The sequence below is a fragment of the Spermophilus citellus genome (assembly GCF_964194105.1).
Source record: "Spermophilus citellus genome assembly, chromosome: 11".
Classification (NCBI taxonomy): Eukaryota; Metazoa; Chordata; class Mammalia; order Rodentia; family Sciuridae; genus Spermophilus; species Spermophilus citellus.
In genome coordinates this window covers 84869826-84888329 of record NC_138192.1, presented here as the reverse complement: position 1 = coordinate 84888329, position 18504 = coordinate 84869826, and the positions used below count along the sequence as shown (strand labels likewise).

At 34.9% G+C, this 18504-nt stretch overlaps 1 protein-coding gene across 3 annotated transcripts in view; it reads left to right on the top strand.

Annotated features, from left to right (window-relative positions):
- The window catches only part of PDE1A (phosphodiesterase 1A), a 287285-nt gene that overhangs the window by 175651 nt on the left and 93130 nt on the right, over positions 1-18504 (top strand). For all 3 annotated transcript variants that reach the window (XM_081262263.1, XM_081262265.1, XM_081262264.1), the window contains exons 4-7: positions 2093-2159; positions 5503-5619; positions 6517-6657; positions 15048-15148. In XM_081262263.1, coding sequence (XP_081118389.1) covers positions 2093-2159; positions 5503-5619; positions 6517-6657; positions 15048-15148 — 426 coding nt within the window. The remainder of the gene's footprint in view (positions 1-2092; positions 2160-5502; positions 5620-6516; positions 6658-15047; positions 15149-18504) is intronic.

Here is an 18504-nt window from a genome sequence, read left to right as displayed (position 1 = left end):
CATGATTTCACATCACTTAATGTCTTAAAATTTCTTATTCCTGATTGGTTTTTCTATTGAACTTTTCCCTGTTAACCACCTTTTCATTTCTCCAGCACCTGTTTTTTAGAAATACTGACTAGAAAAATAGATAGAAAAGACTGTTTCCCACAAAAACAAACAAACAAAACACCCACAACCAAGGATCCTTATTAGCAGTAATTATTTTCTAGATCTTTTGTGGTGTGGTTTGTACCTTCCTTGCTCTGGAGGATTAGAATAATTATAGCTATCTCAATGGAGTAATTAATATAAATATTTTTATTTTTAAACTGCTTTTAAATCTTCCAATAGATATAATGGGTAAGACTAATTATTATACCCACACCCAAAATAGTTTACAGCTTTTTAAAATAAACGTAAAATTGAAACACAAAAACAAAATAACGAGGTACCTCGTCTGAAATAAAGTGAGAAGATATTTTTATAAGAAAACAATCTAGGCTAAAGAGACAATTAAACAAAAATATTTTCATTCTGAGTTTCTAAGAAGTCAAGATTTAAAAGAAAAAGATGATAAATTACTTGGATTTTTTCATCTTTTAAAAAAGATGATTTATATATAGAAACTGAGTAACATGTCTTCCAGATTTTTAATATAAAGTTCATTGATTAAAAAGGTTAGTATCTTCCACAGTGGTTTTACAAAAATATGTATGATGTTTTCCTCAACAACTGTTTCTTAAATTCAGTGTATATGTCACTATATTTAATTGAATTATGGTGGTTGTTCAGGCATTTTTTGGGGAGTGGGGATTTGTAGAGAGCCATGTATCTTTCATGGTCCCAAATGAAAGTCAATTGCTATTTTGACACATTAGGGTATCTTCTTTTTTTGGTGCTGGTAATCGAACCCAGGACCTTGCACACATACATGCTAGGCAAATGCTCTGCCACTGAGCTATATACTTGCAGCTGTGGTTTATGTCATTTTGGTTGCTTATCAGAAAAGGAAAACTCAAACCAATTACTGGTTAATAAAAACATTCTTGTTTTTGATAATATTATGGAAATAGAAAGAATTGGGTTGTCTTTCTGAATCATCTTTCTTTAATGTTGGATTAAAAATTTGAACAAACTTAAGTAATTTTTGTCAATATAATCTCCTCCAGTGTATCCTTAAGAACAACAACAAAAAAATAATCCCTGTGTAAATTTTGATGATGAGACCGGGGCAAAGGACAGGTAGCTGATTATCAAAGAAAAGGAAATGGGTAGATAGCACTCCTCATCACCTGGTTGCTAACCATCTTGGGGGGAGAGAAAGGATCACATTTTCCAACATAAGTAACTGTTCCCTGGATGGCTCTCTTCCTGCCCTTTTGATCACCAGGTAGGCATAGGTGGGATGGGAGGAGGGAGCATGAGCAAAAAGGAAACCTAAAATCTATAAAAGGGGCAGGACACCCCCACTCCCTTGGGCACCAGCTCTGGACCCCTTTCTCTCCAGACAAGTTCCCACCCCCACTCATCTATCCTTTAGAAACAACTTGTTTTCTTGCCGCAGTGTTTCTTGGGTATTTAATCTTCAACACCAGGGGATCCGGGACCCAATCCTAATTTCAAGACTAGTTTCAATGATAGATATTTCCCCCCTTGCAATTTCTATATTGTAAGAAAATAAAAGCAAGAATATATAAAGGAAATATTTTCATGACATTCAGCTTCCATTCTAAAAATTTTGGAATATAAATGCACATAAAATAAGAACCTGTGCTGTTGTGAATGTGGCAGTATGTTAGAAAGCGTAGCTGCACATGCAAACAGTTCATCTTTTAATTACATGAAATTCAAGGGGAGCTATCTTTACATGAAAACTAAAATCACATGAACTTTTACAGGGTAGTTGTGAGTAGACAAAATGCTGTTGACTTCTATTATACTGTAGACAGATAAATGGTGCCTGTAGTTAACACTGTTGCCACAAAGGGAATATGCAACTAATGATAAAAGGTAAGCAAATTAGGAGTAATCATTTCCATTATATTTAAGGAAGAGATGAAAACTTGAAGCAAGTAAATTTTATACATACATTTATTTTTGTCTTTTTTAGGATGTACAGAAAATCCTATCATATGGTTGGTTTGGCATATCCAGCGGCTGTCATAGTAACATTAAAGGTGAAATAATTTCAATTATTTTCATTTATAAAATATTCATTTAAAAAAAGTCTTATTAAAATGGCTGAGAGAAAAAATGAGAGTAGGCCTTTGCTGCAGTCTGCATGTTGGAATGTAGAAATTATTTTAACCATTTACAAAAGGTAATGTGTTCCAGATCATGACTCCTTGTAGACTTACATGAGGAATGATTTGCATTAATGAACTGTATCAATGCACATATATGCATGTGTATGTGCATATGTGTGTGTGATTTTCTTTTCTTTATGTTTTATTTAATTGGATATTGAATTCCATTTTGAGATGGCACTAGTATTTGTCAGAATATACATATTTTTTGTTACATATATATATATATGGAAGCCTTAAATACATTACCAAAAAACCCCAAAAGATGTTTTAGTCAGCTGTGTTTAAAAGATACAGAAGAAAAGTATTTAAAATCTTGGGCCTGAGAAAATGCAAAGTATAAGAGAAAAATTGAGAAAACAAAAAAAAAAATTCTTTTTTCTTGTATCTGGCTTCTCCTGAGAATACCCTGTTCAGAGGTGTAATTGCGGTATTGTATGTGTTAGAAATAACTAGAGATGACACTCTGAAAGGAGAAGCTGGCGGCTCACTTGTCTGCGTTTCCTGTGTGTGGGCATGCGTGTGCACATTTGTCACAGATGTTATTTCTACAGAGACATTTTGTAGGATCCTCTGCTGAATTCTTTATTTCTTTCTGTCTCTTAATTTGGTTGGAGAAAGTAACTTTGTCTTCTAAAACTACTCCATGGTACTGTTAACCAAGAATTTATAGCATAATGGCAGCCAGTAAGACCTTGGACTGCTTCATTTCTCACCTATATACTCCTTTCCTATTTTAAATTTGTATTGCTTATATTTGTATTTTAATTTCCTTGTAAGCATCCTCTTTGTGTTTTCTTCTCTGCTGCATATTAGATTCAAATCTTATTAATTAAATAGGTATTCACTTTCCTTGGATGTTTTAAAATAGAATTATGTTCCTGAAACTATAATACAAATATATAACTAAAATGCCACAGAGTATACTAATTATTCCTATGTTCTGAAGAGATCTTGCTTTCCTGTTATTTTTTCTACCATGTTCAAAGAAATTCCTTATTTTTATTTTATTTCTTTTTAAAAATCTTTGCCTAAAAACCAACTGAAAGTATGTTGGCAGGAGAAGGTATCAGTTTTTCTGAAATGGGAATTTCGTAAAGACATATGCACTAAGAGGTTGAGGGAAGAACTCTCACCAAGTAAAGAATATTTTAGTTAAATAATTTATTATCGTAGAATCCTCCTTGTCTTGTTTGTTCTCAATGTGACAGTGCAGGAGGGAAGCATCTGCAATGGTTTACAAATGCAAATCATCATTGTTTATGAAACTCCTCAAGAAACAGAGCTAACTCTTTACGCAGCAGGAATCCCTGGTTGGAACTCTAATAGCTGCCTTGAAAGAGTCTGAGCTAACTCTTCCTTGTTAGCTTTGGAATTTGATAAAAGATTTCTTGGCCTCCTTTAAGCTTTACTGATGGTAAAAATCCTTCTAACAGAAACTTTAGAGATTTTTAATTTACAAAGAGATAAAGCAAGTGTTTGGGGATCAAACTAGAGCCAAATGGAAGATAAATAACAATGGCAGACAAGAAAACCAAAAGGTATTTCATGGGTGTTTGGTTCCAGGAGATTGAAAGTAACATTTGAGGCTGTTACTGTTATGTTTTCAAAGGAGACCTTTTTTAAAATAAGAAATACTTCTTATCAGATTTTCAGTTTAGTTTAAGCATGTTACAGCACCTACAGTTGGCTTCCTTAAGAATGTTAAAATGTTAAATCTATGAAATTCTAAAAGATGCCTACTCAAATGCAAAAATTAATGCATAGCTTAAAGGTTGCCCATTTTTTGTTCAGTACCAAATCTACTGCGTATGTGTATATAAACACTGTCCTTTGCTAATAGTTCCAGATCATCTTTTGAACTGAATTTTGTGCTTTAGTTTTTGTTTGTGTATTGGTTTTTAGAAAAATATGAGGTAGCTAAAGTGGTTGATTCTTCCCCCGCCCCCCACTGTCACTGTATTTTTCCCAGTGCACCTGCTTCCCTACAAGCTTGCCTGTTTCCCTACAAATTGCAAGAAATAACACCAATTACTATTCTCCTCCTCAATTAGAGGGCCCACTTCCTTTTCTTACCATCAGTCCCTGGAGAAAAGTATAACTGGGTCAGCTTAAGTCAGAAGGAGTATTAACAAGGTAGTGTACTGTCTACCTCCTGTGGTATTTGTATCCTGCAAGAGGAGAGAAGGCATCAAAGCTTCCAGCCTAATTACTGTTACAGGGTGGAGTCCTTCCATGAAACTGAGGCAGCGCAAATTACCCTCTTTAAGCCCCATTTCTTGTGATCAAGTCAGAAAGATTTCAGACATATTGCTCGGAGTTGGAAAAGAGGAAGGGGACATTCTCATGGGAGAGAGTAGGTCCTCTCCCAGATAAGAGTAACTGTGTGCCTATCCTGCACTCTAGTTTTATTGGGGATCCCAGAGAAGTTTCCAGAGAGTCATGCCGAGGTTCACCTCTTGAAATTTGACTGACCACAGGATGTCATCAGACCTTTAAGTCCCCACCATTATAAAAATTCTAGGTCACTTTGGCCCATGTTGACCAGATTCTAATTGGATTCTTAAGCACCAAATCTTCCAGATTTTATGGCTATGAGGAATTATCTTTATCTCCCTGAATTCTAGGATCTGGTCTGTGAAAAGGTCACAAAAGTAAGGGTAACTTAAATTCTTCTTATCAACATTATTTTATTATCTCAGGACTGCATTTCTTCTGTAGGTAACAGGTAGTTTGCTGAGGAATGTGACATATCTTGTCCTCTTAAGCCAGGCAGAGCTGTACATAAATTGCTTCTTGGAAAAGAAAGCATGTGGGGTGAGCACAGTGGACCCATTTTATAGAATTATTCCCTTAACCATTCACATCTGTCTGTCCTCTATCATTACTAACTATAATGCTGAAATTCCAAGCAAAGCAGCAGGTGGGTGGGAAGGGGAAAAATTGGGTCTATATTCCCTATATTCTTCAATTGACATCACCCATATCACTAGCAATTCTACTTCAGGACAGGACCCAATCTGGGAAGATGTTTTATGGCAGGCATTTTGGCCTCACATTTTGTGACCCTGTGAAATCATACTCTGGTAAAATGCAGTAAGACATGCTGAATTGAAATATGACCTGCTGCCTAATCTCTCAAATAATTTCCCATGCAAAACCACAAAACTATATGATACTGTCACCTAACATATTTACTCTTATTTTTTTATAGGATGTCGATAAATGGTCTTTTGATGTCTTTGCCCTAAATGAAGCAAGCGGAGAGCATAGCCTGAAGTTTATGATCTATGAACTGTTTACCAGATACGATCTTCTCAACCGCTTCAAGGTCAGAAGTGTGGAAGGAAAGTGAAATACCCTTAGAATCAGCTATTTGAATAATAATGAAAATGTAGCACACTGATTTATTAATTCACGTTAGAATGTTTCTAGTTAGCAGGTACAGATCTAAGGTTGAGTTCACCACATGATGAAACCATTCTCTGGCTCACCAACATATCTATATATCTATCTGGGGACCATGAGGCCAGGACTGCCTCTTTCCAATAAGATTTCTTGCTCCACTGATCACTCACAGAACACTCATATGTGGATTGGAAGTTACATCTTAAAGAACTAAGACAGATCTTCAGTGTTCCTAAAACATAGTAATCCTCTATTATTAGCTTTTCTTACACTGAAATGATGGGCCTTCTAATCCACTTCATTTGGAGCCATCTAAGCAACAGATTAGAGTTAGGACTTCTGAGCAGTCTGCTGCTGCCGTTAACTTTCCTGTAGAAGCATGGCATTGTTGGAGATAGAAAGTGCTGGGAAATTGTCTATTTTAATGCCTTTGTATTATAGATTGGAAAACTAGGCCTTACAGTTTATAATTGAAAATATTTTCCCTTTTAAAAACAAATTGTTTTCCTTGACTCAGGAAGATATAAAAATGCAAACATTATATAGTGTGGGTTAGACCATTTTTTCATCCATCTGCTTTAAGTACTTGGAGGTTACAATACTTCTCAGGATTGAAAACTAACATGTTAACTATGTGTGTGTGTGTGTGTGTGTGTGTGTGTGTGTGTGTGTGTGTGTGTGTTTTAATAATAATCCAGATTCAACTTAAAGAAATTACTGCCCACATCTGACTCACTGTGTTTATCCCAAACTCTGTGCTCAAGTTGATATAGTGCCACTCTTGAGGCCAAAATATAACCATATTTATCACTTTCGACAGATTCCTGTTTCTTGCCTAATTGCTTTTGCAGAAGCTTTAGAAGTTGGTTACAGCAAATACAAAAATCCTTATCACAATTTGGTACATGCAGCTGATGTCACTCAAACTGTGCATTACATAATGCTTCATACAGGTATCATGGTAAGAATGCTTTTATAATAACGTTGTTAGTTTGGAGACATTATATTCCACTACTGAGAATTTCTCTTGTTTCTTTAATGCCATAGAAGTTTTATTAAAAGTAATAATCTTTTAGAATTTTGAGGTTGAGTTATTTTTCAAAAAATATTTTAACTCAATGAAAACAAGACATCTAGAGGTAAATAAAAATAGAATGACTTTCCAAAATTTTAGAGAACATTTTTGTGAGAACATCTTCAGAGTAAAAGAGAACTTTTCCCACATTGTCTCATTTTCTCAGAAACTAACATTTGGAGTTTTTTTCTGTTACATTGCTAATCACAGTCAAATATTCAGAAGGATTTGGGGAAATTATTCATGTAAATTTTTCCAAATGCCCTTTCTTCTTTGCATTTTGATGAATCAATGGGATAAGTGAAGAAATGATTCAGCAATGCAAATCCTAGGATATCAATGAGTATAAGTCAGGAAGTCTGATACTGCTTAGAATTTCTGTAATGTCTTAGAGTTGAAGATGACTCCCAGAAAGTGAAAAGTGAGAAATAGGACTTCTGAAGGTGCCAAATTGAGATGAATTCAACAGGATGTGGGTCATGTGAGTATAATGGGGATTTAGAGATGCTGCTTTTGCTAAAAACACTGACTCTTCATTTGAGCCTGCTGATGCCCAGTGGGTCACTAAAAGCAGGATAAAACTTGGCATCTCTGCCTTTGTTATTACCTTAAATCTTGGTTCATATCCCTGCTGATTCTACACATAGGCATGTTAATTATTTAAGGAATACAATACAGGGTTTATTAGCCCTAAACTTACCTAATGTACCTTATGCCCCTTCAAGACTGAAGACATCAAAATAAGATAACTTGGATATTTTCAAGATTTTCAAGGACATTCAACTGCTTGGAGTGCTTCCTAGAAGTCTCTAGTCATTGCCCTAAATCTGCAGTCTCTTGGACTCCAGAAACAGCAAAACATCACAGATCACCCCACGATCAGATTGCCCCACTAAGTGGGATCAATTGCCCTATTATAGGAATTGAGGCTACCCCACTAAAATAGGAACAATTATCTCATGGAAACCAGATTGCCCCTTAAAAGAATAAAGCCTTCTCCAGAGCAACCACACAGAACTAATCTTGAGATAATGATCAATCAGACCATGGCCTGAACAAGATGATATACTCTGTCAGTTTTATAAAGCCTCAGCCATGCAAGCCCCCATTCCTTAGCTTTGTTCCCCTTTCCTATGAACTTCAAAGTTTCTGTCAGACCCTGGAACAGATATTTGATCATTGTATCTGTTCTTCCCATCGTGGCATGTTGATTAAAATGTTTTTCCTGTCCTTTACCTTTATCATCTGATTGGCATATTAGGATGAGTGACTGAGCTTAGTCTCATATTGGTATTACCAGAGCTGGGGCCTTTCCCCAAGGACTTTGTTAACATGAGGACACCAATCAATGCCTTCTTGATTTCTCATGAGCCAATACAGGCTAAAATGGTACCATAAAATTCCCACAAATAAATTATTTTACCAAATCCCATAATATGCATTACCTGTCTGTTTAGAAATCAGAAGTTAAACTATTTATATTATCAGCAACAGTAACTGGTATTTGGTTCTATGAGACTTGAGCTTTTGGGGGCCCAGAGAACCTCAATAACCTCATCACTCTGTATCATAGACTATATCCTAACTTGATCTCAAGCAAATTCTCTGGGGCTTTATCAGAGACTCCTAAAGAGCTTGAAAACTTATAACTTGTGCAGGATTCTCTAAGCTTTAGCATATGCAGAAAATTTACATCATTATGGCATTCCCCTGTCCCAAGAAACCAGCTATGATGTTTACTACACATAACAATCTATTTACTAGGATTCCTCCACAGTGTCTTATATGGTAATCAAAGAAATTGTTCCTCATTTTCTTTGCCTCTTAAATGGTGTAGATCCTTTAATGTCTTGGGCTGAGATCCCACTCCTGCCCCATGTTCCAATATATCTACTGCTAAAAACAAGCAAAAAAACACCAATAGCAGAAAAACCACTCCAAATCATAATGATTTAAAAAAATAATTTGTTATTGTCTCTTAAAGCTCTGTGGTTAAAAGATTTCCAACTAGGAGACTCTCACTGGGTGTCCTTCATGTGATTATGGCCAGCTAGCAACTGTGGCTAGAGACATCTGAAACCAACACTGGGCATGGTATCCAGGATGGCTCAGTTACAGGACGGGTAGTTTGTATGGCTATTGGCTGGGAGCTCAGCTGGGAATTAAAGGAATTTTTTGGAATTTTACCACAATTTCATTCAAATTTATATTCTGTGACAAATTTATCTTTTTAAAAGTAGTATATTTGAATTGCTTTATGTTTCTCTTTCTAGTGTGCATGCATGTGCATGCTAGAAATTCTTTTAAAACTTTTTGGCTTTGAAAAAGTTAACTGAAAAACGACTCATTAAATGTCACTCAAAAAATGTAAAATGAACTGATTGGATTTCCTCAGAACAAGATGGACTGAGAAAACAATGCCTACATCAGTAAATAAACTGTACGCTTAATTATAAAGTGAAATTAGAAAATGCATGCCATTTAGGGCTGGGAGGTAACTAGAATTTCATCATCTTAAAATATGTTTCTTCCCAAGAACATTTTGTTTTGTTTTGCTTGCCACAAGTGTGAAGGGAGCTAAATGAAAGTCTAATTTAACTTTAGAATCTCTGGTCTGAAAGTGACATTGGAAAGACAGGAGGAAGAGATGTCATATTAATTGATAAATAGAGAAATTTAAGTCCACAATGTGACTTCACCCTCAGATTTACAAGGAAGACTTGCTGCAGGACATAACAAGCCATTCCACCTTTTCTGGAAGGCTGAGAAATCCGGCCCAGTCCTGGCATCACACCAAGAGAGCTGCAGTCATTAGTATAGATCACATAGTCCCTTTCTGAGAAGGCCTCAGCTTATCAAACAGAAATGTAACTTCCCCTGCTTTAGCAGGATTAGCATAGAAACCTGTTCCTAATTTTATTCATCTTTTAGCAAAAAAGGATCAGTGGGCTTTTTACATGCCCATTAGTCTGCCCATTGCAGAAATAGTCTGCTGGTAGACCTTTAGTGTTTCCCAGGATCAGGAAAGTGCATTTAAACTACAAAGAATGATGAGAAATTTCACAATAGGTGGTGAAAGGGAAGGCAGAATGAATTCACAAATGTGTTGACTATTTTGTCAAAACCAGGTTTCACTGCCAGCTTGACAGTTTTGGGAAAGTTATTCTAGTAAGCTTTTCTCTAGATGAAAAGATGGTAGGTAGTCAGTGAATATTAATTTTCTTACATTTGAATGTGTTCGTTATTTGAAATGACAAAGCATTTCAGAAATATTCTTTTAACTAAAACTCTTCAGTCGTTTCTCACCACCTGAATTTGGTGAGGAGAAGACTGGGTCACTCTACTGTTTTAGTTGATGTCCTACTATTTCAGGACAGCCCTATCAGTGTAGCATATATGGAGCACTCCAGTAACAGCCTGACACTGTCAGTTGACTAATGCATATTGTCATCTGCAAGGTATTCCAAGGACTGAAGAATGGTGCCTGGAAAGGATTATGAGGAAGCCATTGTCTTCCTGGTTTGTTAAAAGCATAAGGACACCCTGGAGCCTAAGAGCTGACAGTACAGGGGAAGCTTGACATTAGTACAACCACTTTCCTCCTTTTCTCTCCTTTTGTCATATGAATAACTTGTAGCCCTGAGCCACAGTGACAGTGATGTGCAAAAACACAATCCATTTGCTAAAGAGCTAATGGTTTATGGAGTGCTGCCAAGCTACCTCTAGCTGTCTCTTTAAATATGAAATCATCCAAGGACCTTGGCCAGGGAACACTTGCATTTGAAGGCTCTTGGCACTTTGCTCTAATACTCAGAAGAAAGAGAGATGACTTGAAATCTATTTCTTTTAGAATGTGTATTCCATTGATTACGCCCCAAAGCAGTCTCCCATTCTTTGGAATGACTCAATTTTTCTCTGATCAGTCTACAGAAAATGTGGTGCTATGTCCCTACTGTGCAAAGTTTGTAGACATTCTCTCCTTCTACGTGGCTTCCCATATAACAGTTTGGTAGAGTGGAAAGGGTGTGGGCTTGGGAGGCAGCCAGACAGATTTGAAAGCATGCTCTGCCACTTCCTAACCAGCTAGCTCTCTACTTGGTTCTCTTATCACTAAAATGTAGTTTAAGATACTGATTACCATATAGGAAGAGTCACTACATCTTATTTGTAAAGCACTTAACCTAGAGTCAGAAACAAATAGCTATCAACACATACCCTTATATTATTATTTTAATATACTAGTTTGCTGGTAAATGACAATTAACTACCTTAGGCTAGTCAAAGGGATAGGAAAAAAGGTGTCTATCCCCATAACTTCAGGCCAAAAGAATTGCTATATTTTCTTTTAAGACATAGTAGAAACTAGGAAATCAATGTGATCCTCTGACCTGAAATTCTCCCCACCCTGTATAAACACAGGGATACTGTTCTATCACACACACATACAAAGTAATTCAGATAGGAAAATTATAAGTATTAAAGCCTAATTTGCTTTTGCCCATTAATTTATTGTTAAATTAGTTAAAAAATCTGCTTTTGAAACCTCAAAAGCATGTGTTCAGTATGCTGCCTCCTTCAGGAGTGCATGCTATTGTGATTGACAGAAGGAGCAGAAACACTGGAGTCAATGTTAGTTTGAACTTCTGTTCTTTCACTAAATGTCTACATGAGCTTTGGCTGCATGGATATTGATCCAGATCCAGTTCCTTAGGATTCAGTTTTGTGGAGTGCAATGTAAGGATAAAAATATTTACCTAGCAAATGGTAAATAGGAGGTTTACAAGAATTAAATTATAAAATCTTATGTATCTGTTAAGTTGGTTCCCACCTTTTCTGTCATCATTACTTACACATCTAGTGACAGTCAGTTCCTCCTTGTGATATAATTTGAGGATATAGGATTAGTCTATCTGAGCATTTCTCCAGCAAAATGCAACCTTGACACTGTAATAGGACAATGTCTCTCTCTATTACTCAAGGCTCATCATTTTGACCCCTTGTTTCTGTCCACTAGGAACCAAAAGAACCTGGGTTTTATACGGACCACTGTTCTAGATGGGAAGAGTGGTATGATTCACGCTTTCTAGACTGTGAATTATTTACAAAAATCTATGAATCTAACCATCTATTTTTTGAGTTACAATGTCATTGGACATCAGCATAAAATAAATGAACAGCTAAGGAGTTAATAATCAGTCCAAAATTCTACTTTTACTGAAACCTAAAAGATGTGATTCTCAATTAAGTGTGAAAGTTCAATGTTTATCTTCTTCCAAATTATTTTACACTATAAACTTAATTATCAAGGTCACAGTATATCAGTAAATAAATGGATTCAGGGAGGATGTTCTATTTTTGGAAGGCAGCAATTAATTAGAAAAAAACAGGAAATACATTTATAATCAATTTTGACAGCTAGAAAGATAATAATTTTAAATACTTATGAGATAATCTATAATTAAATTCCATCTCTGATTATCTAATTTCTTTACTTTTGCAACTTCACATTCAATATTATCTTAGTGAATAGTGGATGTTGCTTTCTTTTAAACCACAGTTTAATCTATAAATTCATAAATGTAACTAGTAAGACATACTTTAAGAAAATAGGTATTTTTTTTTCCAGGAAAAAATTTTCTTTAATAAAACAATAGGTTTTGGGGGTATAAAATCTGGTTTAATTCAATTTCTATTCATTTCATGGTGTTTAGTTCCACAGTCTCAATGGGAATATTGGAGGCTCAATCCCAGTTCAGCCTATAACACAGGCCATTAATAAGGTCACTTTCTTCCTCTTAATGACACAATTAAATGCATCTATAAACACAGAACAGTTAGTTATAAAAACTCCCTTTGGTTAAGAAAACCATTTCTGCTTCAGTCATCCAACTGTGAGGCATTTATACTTGAATTGCAATCAGTTAAGATATGTTAGCTGTTATTTTCTAGATTTAATGCCTTAAACAATTTACTTAAAGTAGCAAGTTTTGTAAAATGTCACCTATTCTGTATTTTACTACATGGCAAGGCTCATGATAGGCACACTGCATACATTAACTCTAAACTTCCCTCAAAAACCTCACAGAGAAATGATCACTAATCCCATTTTAATGGGAACTGTAGCTGAGAGGGTAAATAACTTATTTCCCTGAGGATCAACAGAAATTTGAAACCAGAATTTTCTGAATGCATAGTCTTTTTCTGCTACTCTTGACTACCTTCTTCTTATGCAAAACTAGTGACATTCTGTTTGACAAGCTGATATTGAGTTCCTGTTATGTACCAAATGCCATGAGAGGTCCTGTGAAGGAAAAAAAAAAAAAAAAAAGATTAGGAAGACCATGCCTTTGCCAACTCTGAAAACAGTTGTCACTTGGTTCATTTTTGACTCATGACCTTCAACATCTGCCTCTTGCCTTTTATACAAAATCCAAATCCATCAGTTCTAATCGAGGAGGCCATCCATTTTTTTCATAATTTCTATCCTCTTTTCCACCTCACTTTTTAATTGATTCTTAAGCACAATTGTACCATCGGTAATTGTACTTTAATACAGGGCTCTAAAGTATCATTCTACATTTGTGCTTTCCACGTAAAATCCCCCTTCCCCCAACCCTGCACTTAACTACCAACCTTTGTCCATCTTCTTCCCAAATCCTCCATTCCTGCCATCAAGTACCATCTCCTTGCAGCACTAATACAACTTTCTGTGACGGTGGAAATACTTTGTACCTATGGTGTTCTATTTGAAGGCAACCAACCGTCACATATGAGCAGTGAGCATGTGAAATGTGCCTACTACAACTAGGAGAATGAATTTAATTTTACTGTCTTTTATTTATTTTTAATTAAATTGTCACATGTGATTACCATGTTGGAAAGTAGAGTAAAAGTACTATGCAGAATGGGAGTGACAAATAAACTAATTGTTGCTAAATAAACTTTAATAGTACAGAAACTTTGTTTGGCTTTCCAGTCTGTAACAGAAAGATCAATCCTGGATTTTAAGTGAGAGCAATTTTCTTTCCTTTATTGCTATTAAGTTTTATTACACAGTCATGTATGTATTATGTATAGAAAATTTGGTAAATTCTTATAAACTCTTCTAAATCTTTAAATATAAAAATGAAGTTCAGTTTCTCTCATGAGCAAAGTAAATATCTTCAGCTTTTAGATGGACCTTTTTATTATAATGGAGTCTTTTAAAATAAACTTTAATTATGTATAAACTATATGGTAAAAATCACTAGTCTGATGGTGGTCTCTGAGGGCTCTTTTATAAACATACTAATTCTAATCATGAGGGCTTTATTCCTTTGACCTAAATTAGCTCTCAAAATCCCTACCGCCTACTAACATCTCACTGGGGGTTAGAATTTCAACATATGATTTTGGGATCAGTACACAAACATTTAGGGCATAATGTAGAGTTAAGAGAGAAATACAATATTTCTTTTATCCTGGTCTTTATACTTTCTTTCCTAACCAGATGTCCTTTAATCTTGTTAACTAGCTGCCTGATTCCCTGAATATCACTTGAACTTTGTTATCTGCTGTTTAGATCTTGCTGAAGCAAAGCTTGCTAGTTGTTGGCTTCATGTGTAAGTCTAGAAACATTGCTTCATGCTCCTCTAGTTTTGACTATATTCACACCTCCATTGTTCTTACGTGGCCATTCCAGTTTAATTAGTGGCCATAACCTTGGGTAGCAATATTTGAAATATGGTATCTCAGATGTCAGATGGTGTCTACTCAGGATCCTGTTTGTGCTTGTCAGCTCTATGAAGACTTTTGTTATAGAAGATGATGCTTGTACATGCACCTTTGTGGGCATTTTCTCTAGTGGTAAACAACGAAAAATCTGTTCCTCATATTTTTGTTTTATTTGTTTATTAGTTTGTTTTTAGTTAATGATTCCCAACTGGAATTAAAAAAAAAAATCACTAGTCTGTAATTGATTTCATAAATACCTAAACTGGTAAAGCTGTGAAATCAAAGTCCAGTCAGTCTTTTAAATCATAGAATACTATTTTTTTCCAGTTAGCAAAGACAATTATATTTTGAATTTTAAGGTTTGAACTTATAAGCCATGAAACAATCATTGATCTCATGAAGGGTTCATTATACACAGTAAATGGAGGAAAAATGGAAGAACAATTCATTTAAAAGAAATGTAATATAATTTTATATGATTCATGTACTGAAAATTGTTTTCACACAACGAAAATATGGCTTCTTCTTTATAAATATGATGAAACTTTTCTTTAACTTACTAGCACTGGCTCACTGAACTGGAAATTTTAGCGATGGTCTTTGCTGCTGCCATTCATGATTACGAGCATACAGGGACCACAAACAACTTTCATATTCAGACAAGGTAAGTTCGATAAAGTATTAACTTTTATAAGTTAAAATTTAAAATTCACTTTCTGCATATTATTGATTTTTAAAAGAATTTGTTAAAAATAAAGATTCTAAAAAGAATAGGTATAATGGAGTTTTACCAAAATTTCTTAAGCTATGGCCATTAAAATAAAACAAACTACTATTGTTCAAGAATCTCATGTATATTTTATGGCATATTTAACAACTTAAAATATGTAAGAAAATTTCTCTCTTCCCAAAACTTATACTGTAAACTGTTATACGTCTATTCACTGAGACAAATCTGTGACATATTGTTTAAGGTATTGGTTTGGTGTAATTATGTACTTGAAAGTAGTAATTTGCACTTCTGAAAACATTCAGAGAAAAAAGAAATTCCTTTTCCAGGCCAGTGTTGAGTCTAAATATAAAATAATTGAAAAAATTAAATTATTTAATAATAGTTACCATGGATGTTATTTGAATCAAAATACTAGAGATGAGTATAGATAGTCTGCTAGAGTTGCCATGACAAAATATGACAGACTGGATGGTTTAAACAATTTGGGTTTATTTCCTCACAGTTTTAGAGGCTGGGAGTCCAAGGACAAATGTCAACAGGTTTAGTTTCTTCTAAGTCCTATCTTTCAAAGGAAACAGAGGACTTGCAGACACCTACCTTCTTGCTGTGTCCTCATCTGATCTTTTTTTAATTAAAAGTATTCCTTGGTATCTCTTTCTTTTCTCATAAGGATATTAGTCATATTTTATTTTGTTAGCACCTTTATATTACCTACTCCTTTTAACTTGAATTACATCCTTGAAGGCTCAATCTCCAAATATAGTCCCATCCAGGTTTAGGACTTTAACATTCAAATGTAGAGGAAGACACAATTCAGTCTATAAGAAGAGATACCCTAAGCTCTTTTAAATTAGGCACCTTAGTGCCTACGAGTTAGAAAGTGGTCCAGGACCCATCAGGACCAATTCACTTTATATATGTGGTATTCTGATTCTTCCCAAATCTTCCACTAGTCAAAGATGCCTAACAAGGAAGTGTAAGCTAAGAAACTGATAAGTCTCTAGAGCCATCATAGAACTATGTTCTCATCAAGGGAAAACTAAATTTGGTTACTTTTTGTTTATTTGTTTCATTTTAATGACTTTATATCTTAGAGAAGTTATGGGTTTATATAAAAATTCAGCAGAAAGCAGAGTCCCCATATACTCCCCTACAGCTTCCCCCGTTATTAACATAGGGCATCAGTATGGTACATTTGTTACAATTGATGAACTGATATTGATACATTAGTATTACCTAAAGTCCATAGTTTGATTGGGGTTCTGATTTCCTTTTTATAGATTCTATGAGTTTTGAAAAATATGTAGCGCCATGTGGCTACCTTTGTAGTATCCTACTGGTTTCACTGCCCTAAAAGTCTCCTGTGCTTCAGTATTCATTCCTCCTTTGCTCACCTTTTGTCTCTGAAAGCCACTGATCTTTATAATGTTGTATTAGTTTTCTAGATAGTTTTCTGTACAGTATCTCTTTTTCCAATGTGTCATGTAGTTGAGGTTTCTTTCATTTAACAATATATGTTGAAAGTTCCTTCGTGTTGTCTAATGGCTTCATGACCCATTATTTTCATCATTGAATAATATTCCATTGTATGGATGTATCACAGTTTATCTATTCATCTATTGAAATAAATCTTGGTTATTTCCAAATTCTGAACCTCAGAATAAAGCTGCTTTAAGCATATATGTGCAAGTTTTTATGTGGTTGGTTCATTTGGGGTTTTAACAGAAATATTTTTAGCAACTGATTTTCTGGATATGAAGTGTTATTGTTTTGATGTGGAGAATATATATAGAAATAGCTCATTAAGATATTAGACATTTTAGAATTTAAAAGTACCTAAGGTGATTGAGATTCATGTTTTAGATCACCTAGTCTAAGCCTCACAATATAAGAAGAAAAGTCAAAGATTTCTAGTGGTACAGTATCCTATGCAAATGCACCCAGTCAGGGGACAACAGTGCCAGGATATGAAGCTGAGAAGAGTGACTCACTCTCAATCCAGTTACGGACACAATCTTCTCTCACAGCCAGAGAAAGATACATGGTAGATCTAATCTTTTATAGCCTGTAATGAGAGGTGTTTATATTTCATGGCCTATGGATGGAGACAGAGAAAGGACTGAAATTCAAACAGGGACGTATTGAGGAAGGCATTCTGTTGCACTCCTGGAATAGAGAAAATTCAAATTCCCCAGAATGACATAGAATGAAAGGAAAAGGAAAACTTTGGAATCTGGTTGTACAGTAGGAAAGTTACTGGTCTATGTATATTTGCAAAGTATAATGTTAATCATCAAAGAGAGAGAAGATTATACATATTGTTTTTGCTTATCCAAGTCTCTACATTCATGGAATCCTTAACAAGGAGAATTTCAAGTAAAGTAGATAGATCATTACTGAGCTCAGCTCTATACAGGACAATAGTTTTTAGGGTCTTGAGAAGGGATCAAGTGATTTTACCAATGAGTACTTCTTGTCTTCTATTTTGAAAAGTGAAGGCAATGGCTTTTCCTAGCCACAGTGCTAGGTCTCTCCAGGTAGCTGTAACTGGATGAAAAGTCCTGATTATCTCCTGCTTTGGACTGTGGAGGAAAAGAAAGGGGAGGAAAAGGAGAATGGAGGAAGATGAAGACAAGGAGGGGCAGGAGGAGGAAGGGAAGAAGAAGAATCAATCTTTTCCAATTTTATATTAAGAAACTGCATAAAATGGGGGGAGCCTTATATTTTACTTACTTTTTAAAATAAATTGTCTAACAGGGCCAATTTTTTAATAGATTATATATACTTGAAAATTTCATGAGTAAAAAATGTTGTAATGAACAAAATGCAGCAATATAATGTGCTTTTTCACTGTTGCTATTGCCTTCATACTTTGTCAAAGGATGTATAAGGTCATATGTTACTCTTAGCAAAAATTCTATTGTATTTTATATTATTCATTTTGCTTGGACTTAGAATGTTTTCCTAATATTGAAGTTCATTTACCATATAAGACAAGATAACTGAAAAGTAATTTAAAACATCAAGCCAGGTGAGATTTGAGTTCAATACAGATAGTATAATGCATGAAATCCTTGAAAGTGTAAATAAATGGAAATAATTTCCTCTTCATGAACAGAAAATGTGGAGCTACATGTTACCATGGATACTGAATGTTGCTTATAGTCTTGTTCTTTTCTTAGCAGCTAAAGACCATCTCAAATATTAAGACCATGTTGTATTCTCAGCATTCTTGTTGAATTTATGAGACAAAATCTTGCACACTTCTTACAATTAAATCTGGTTCA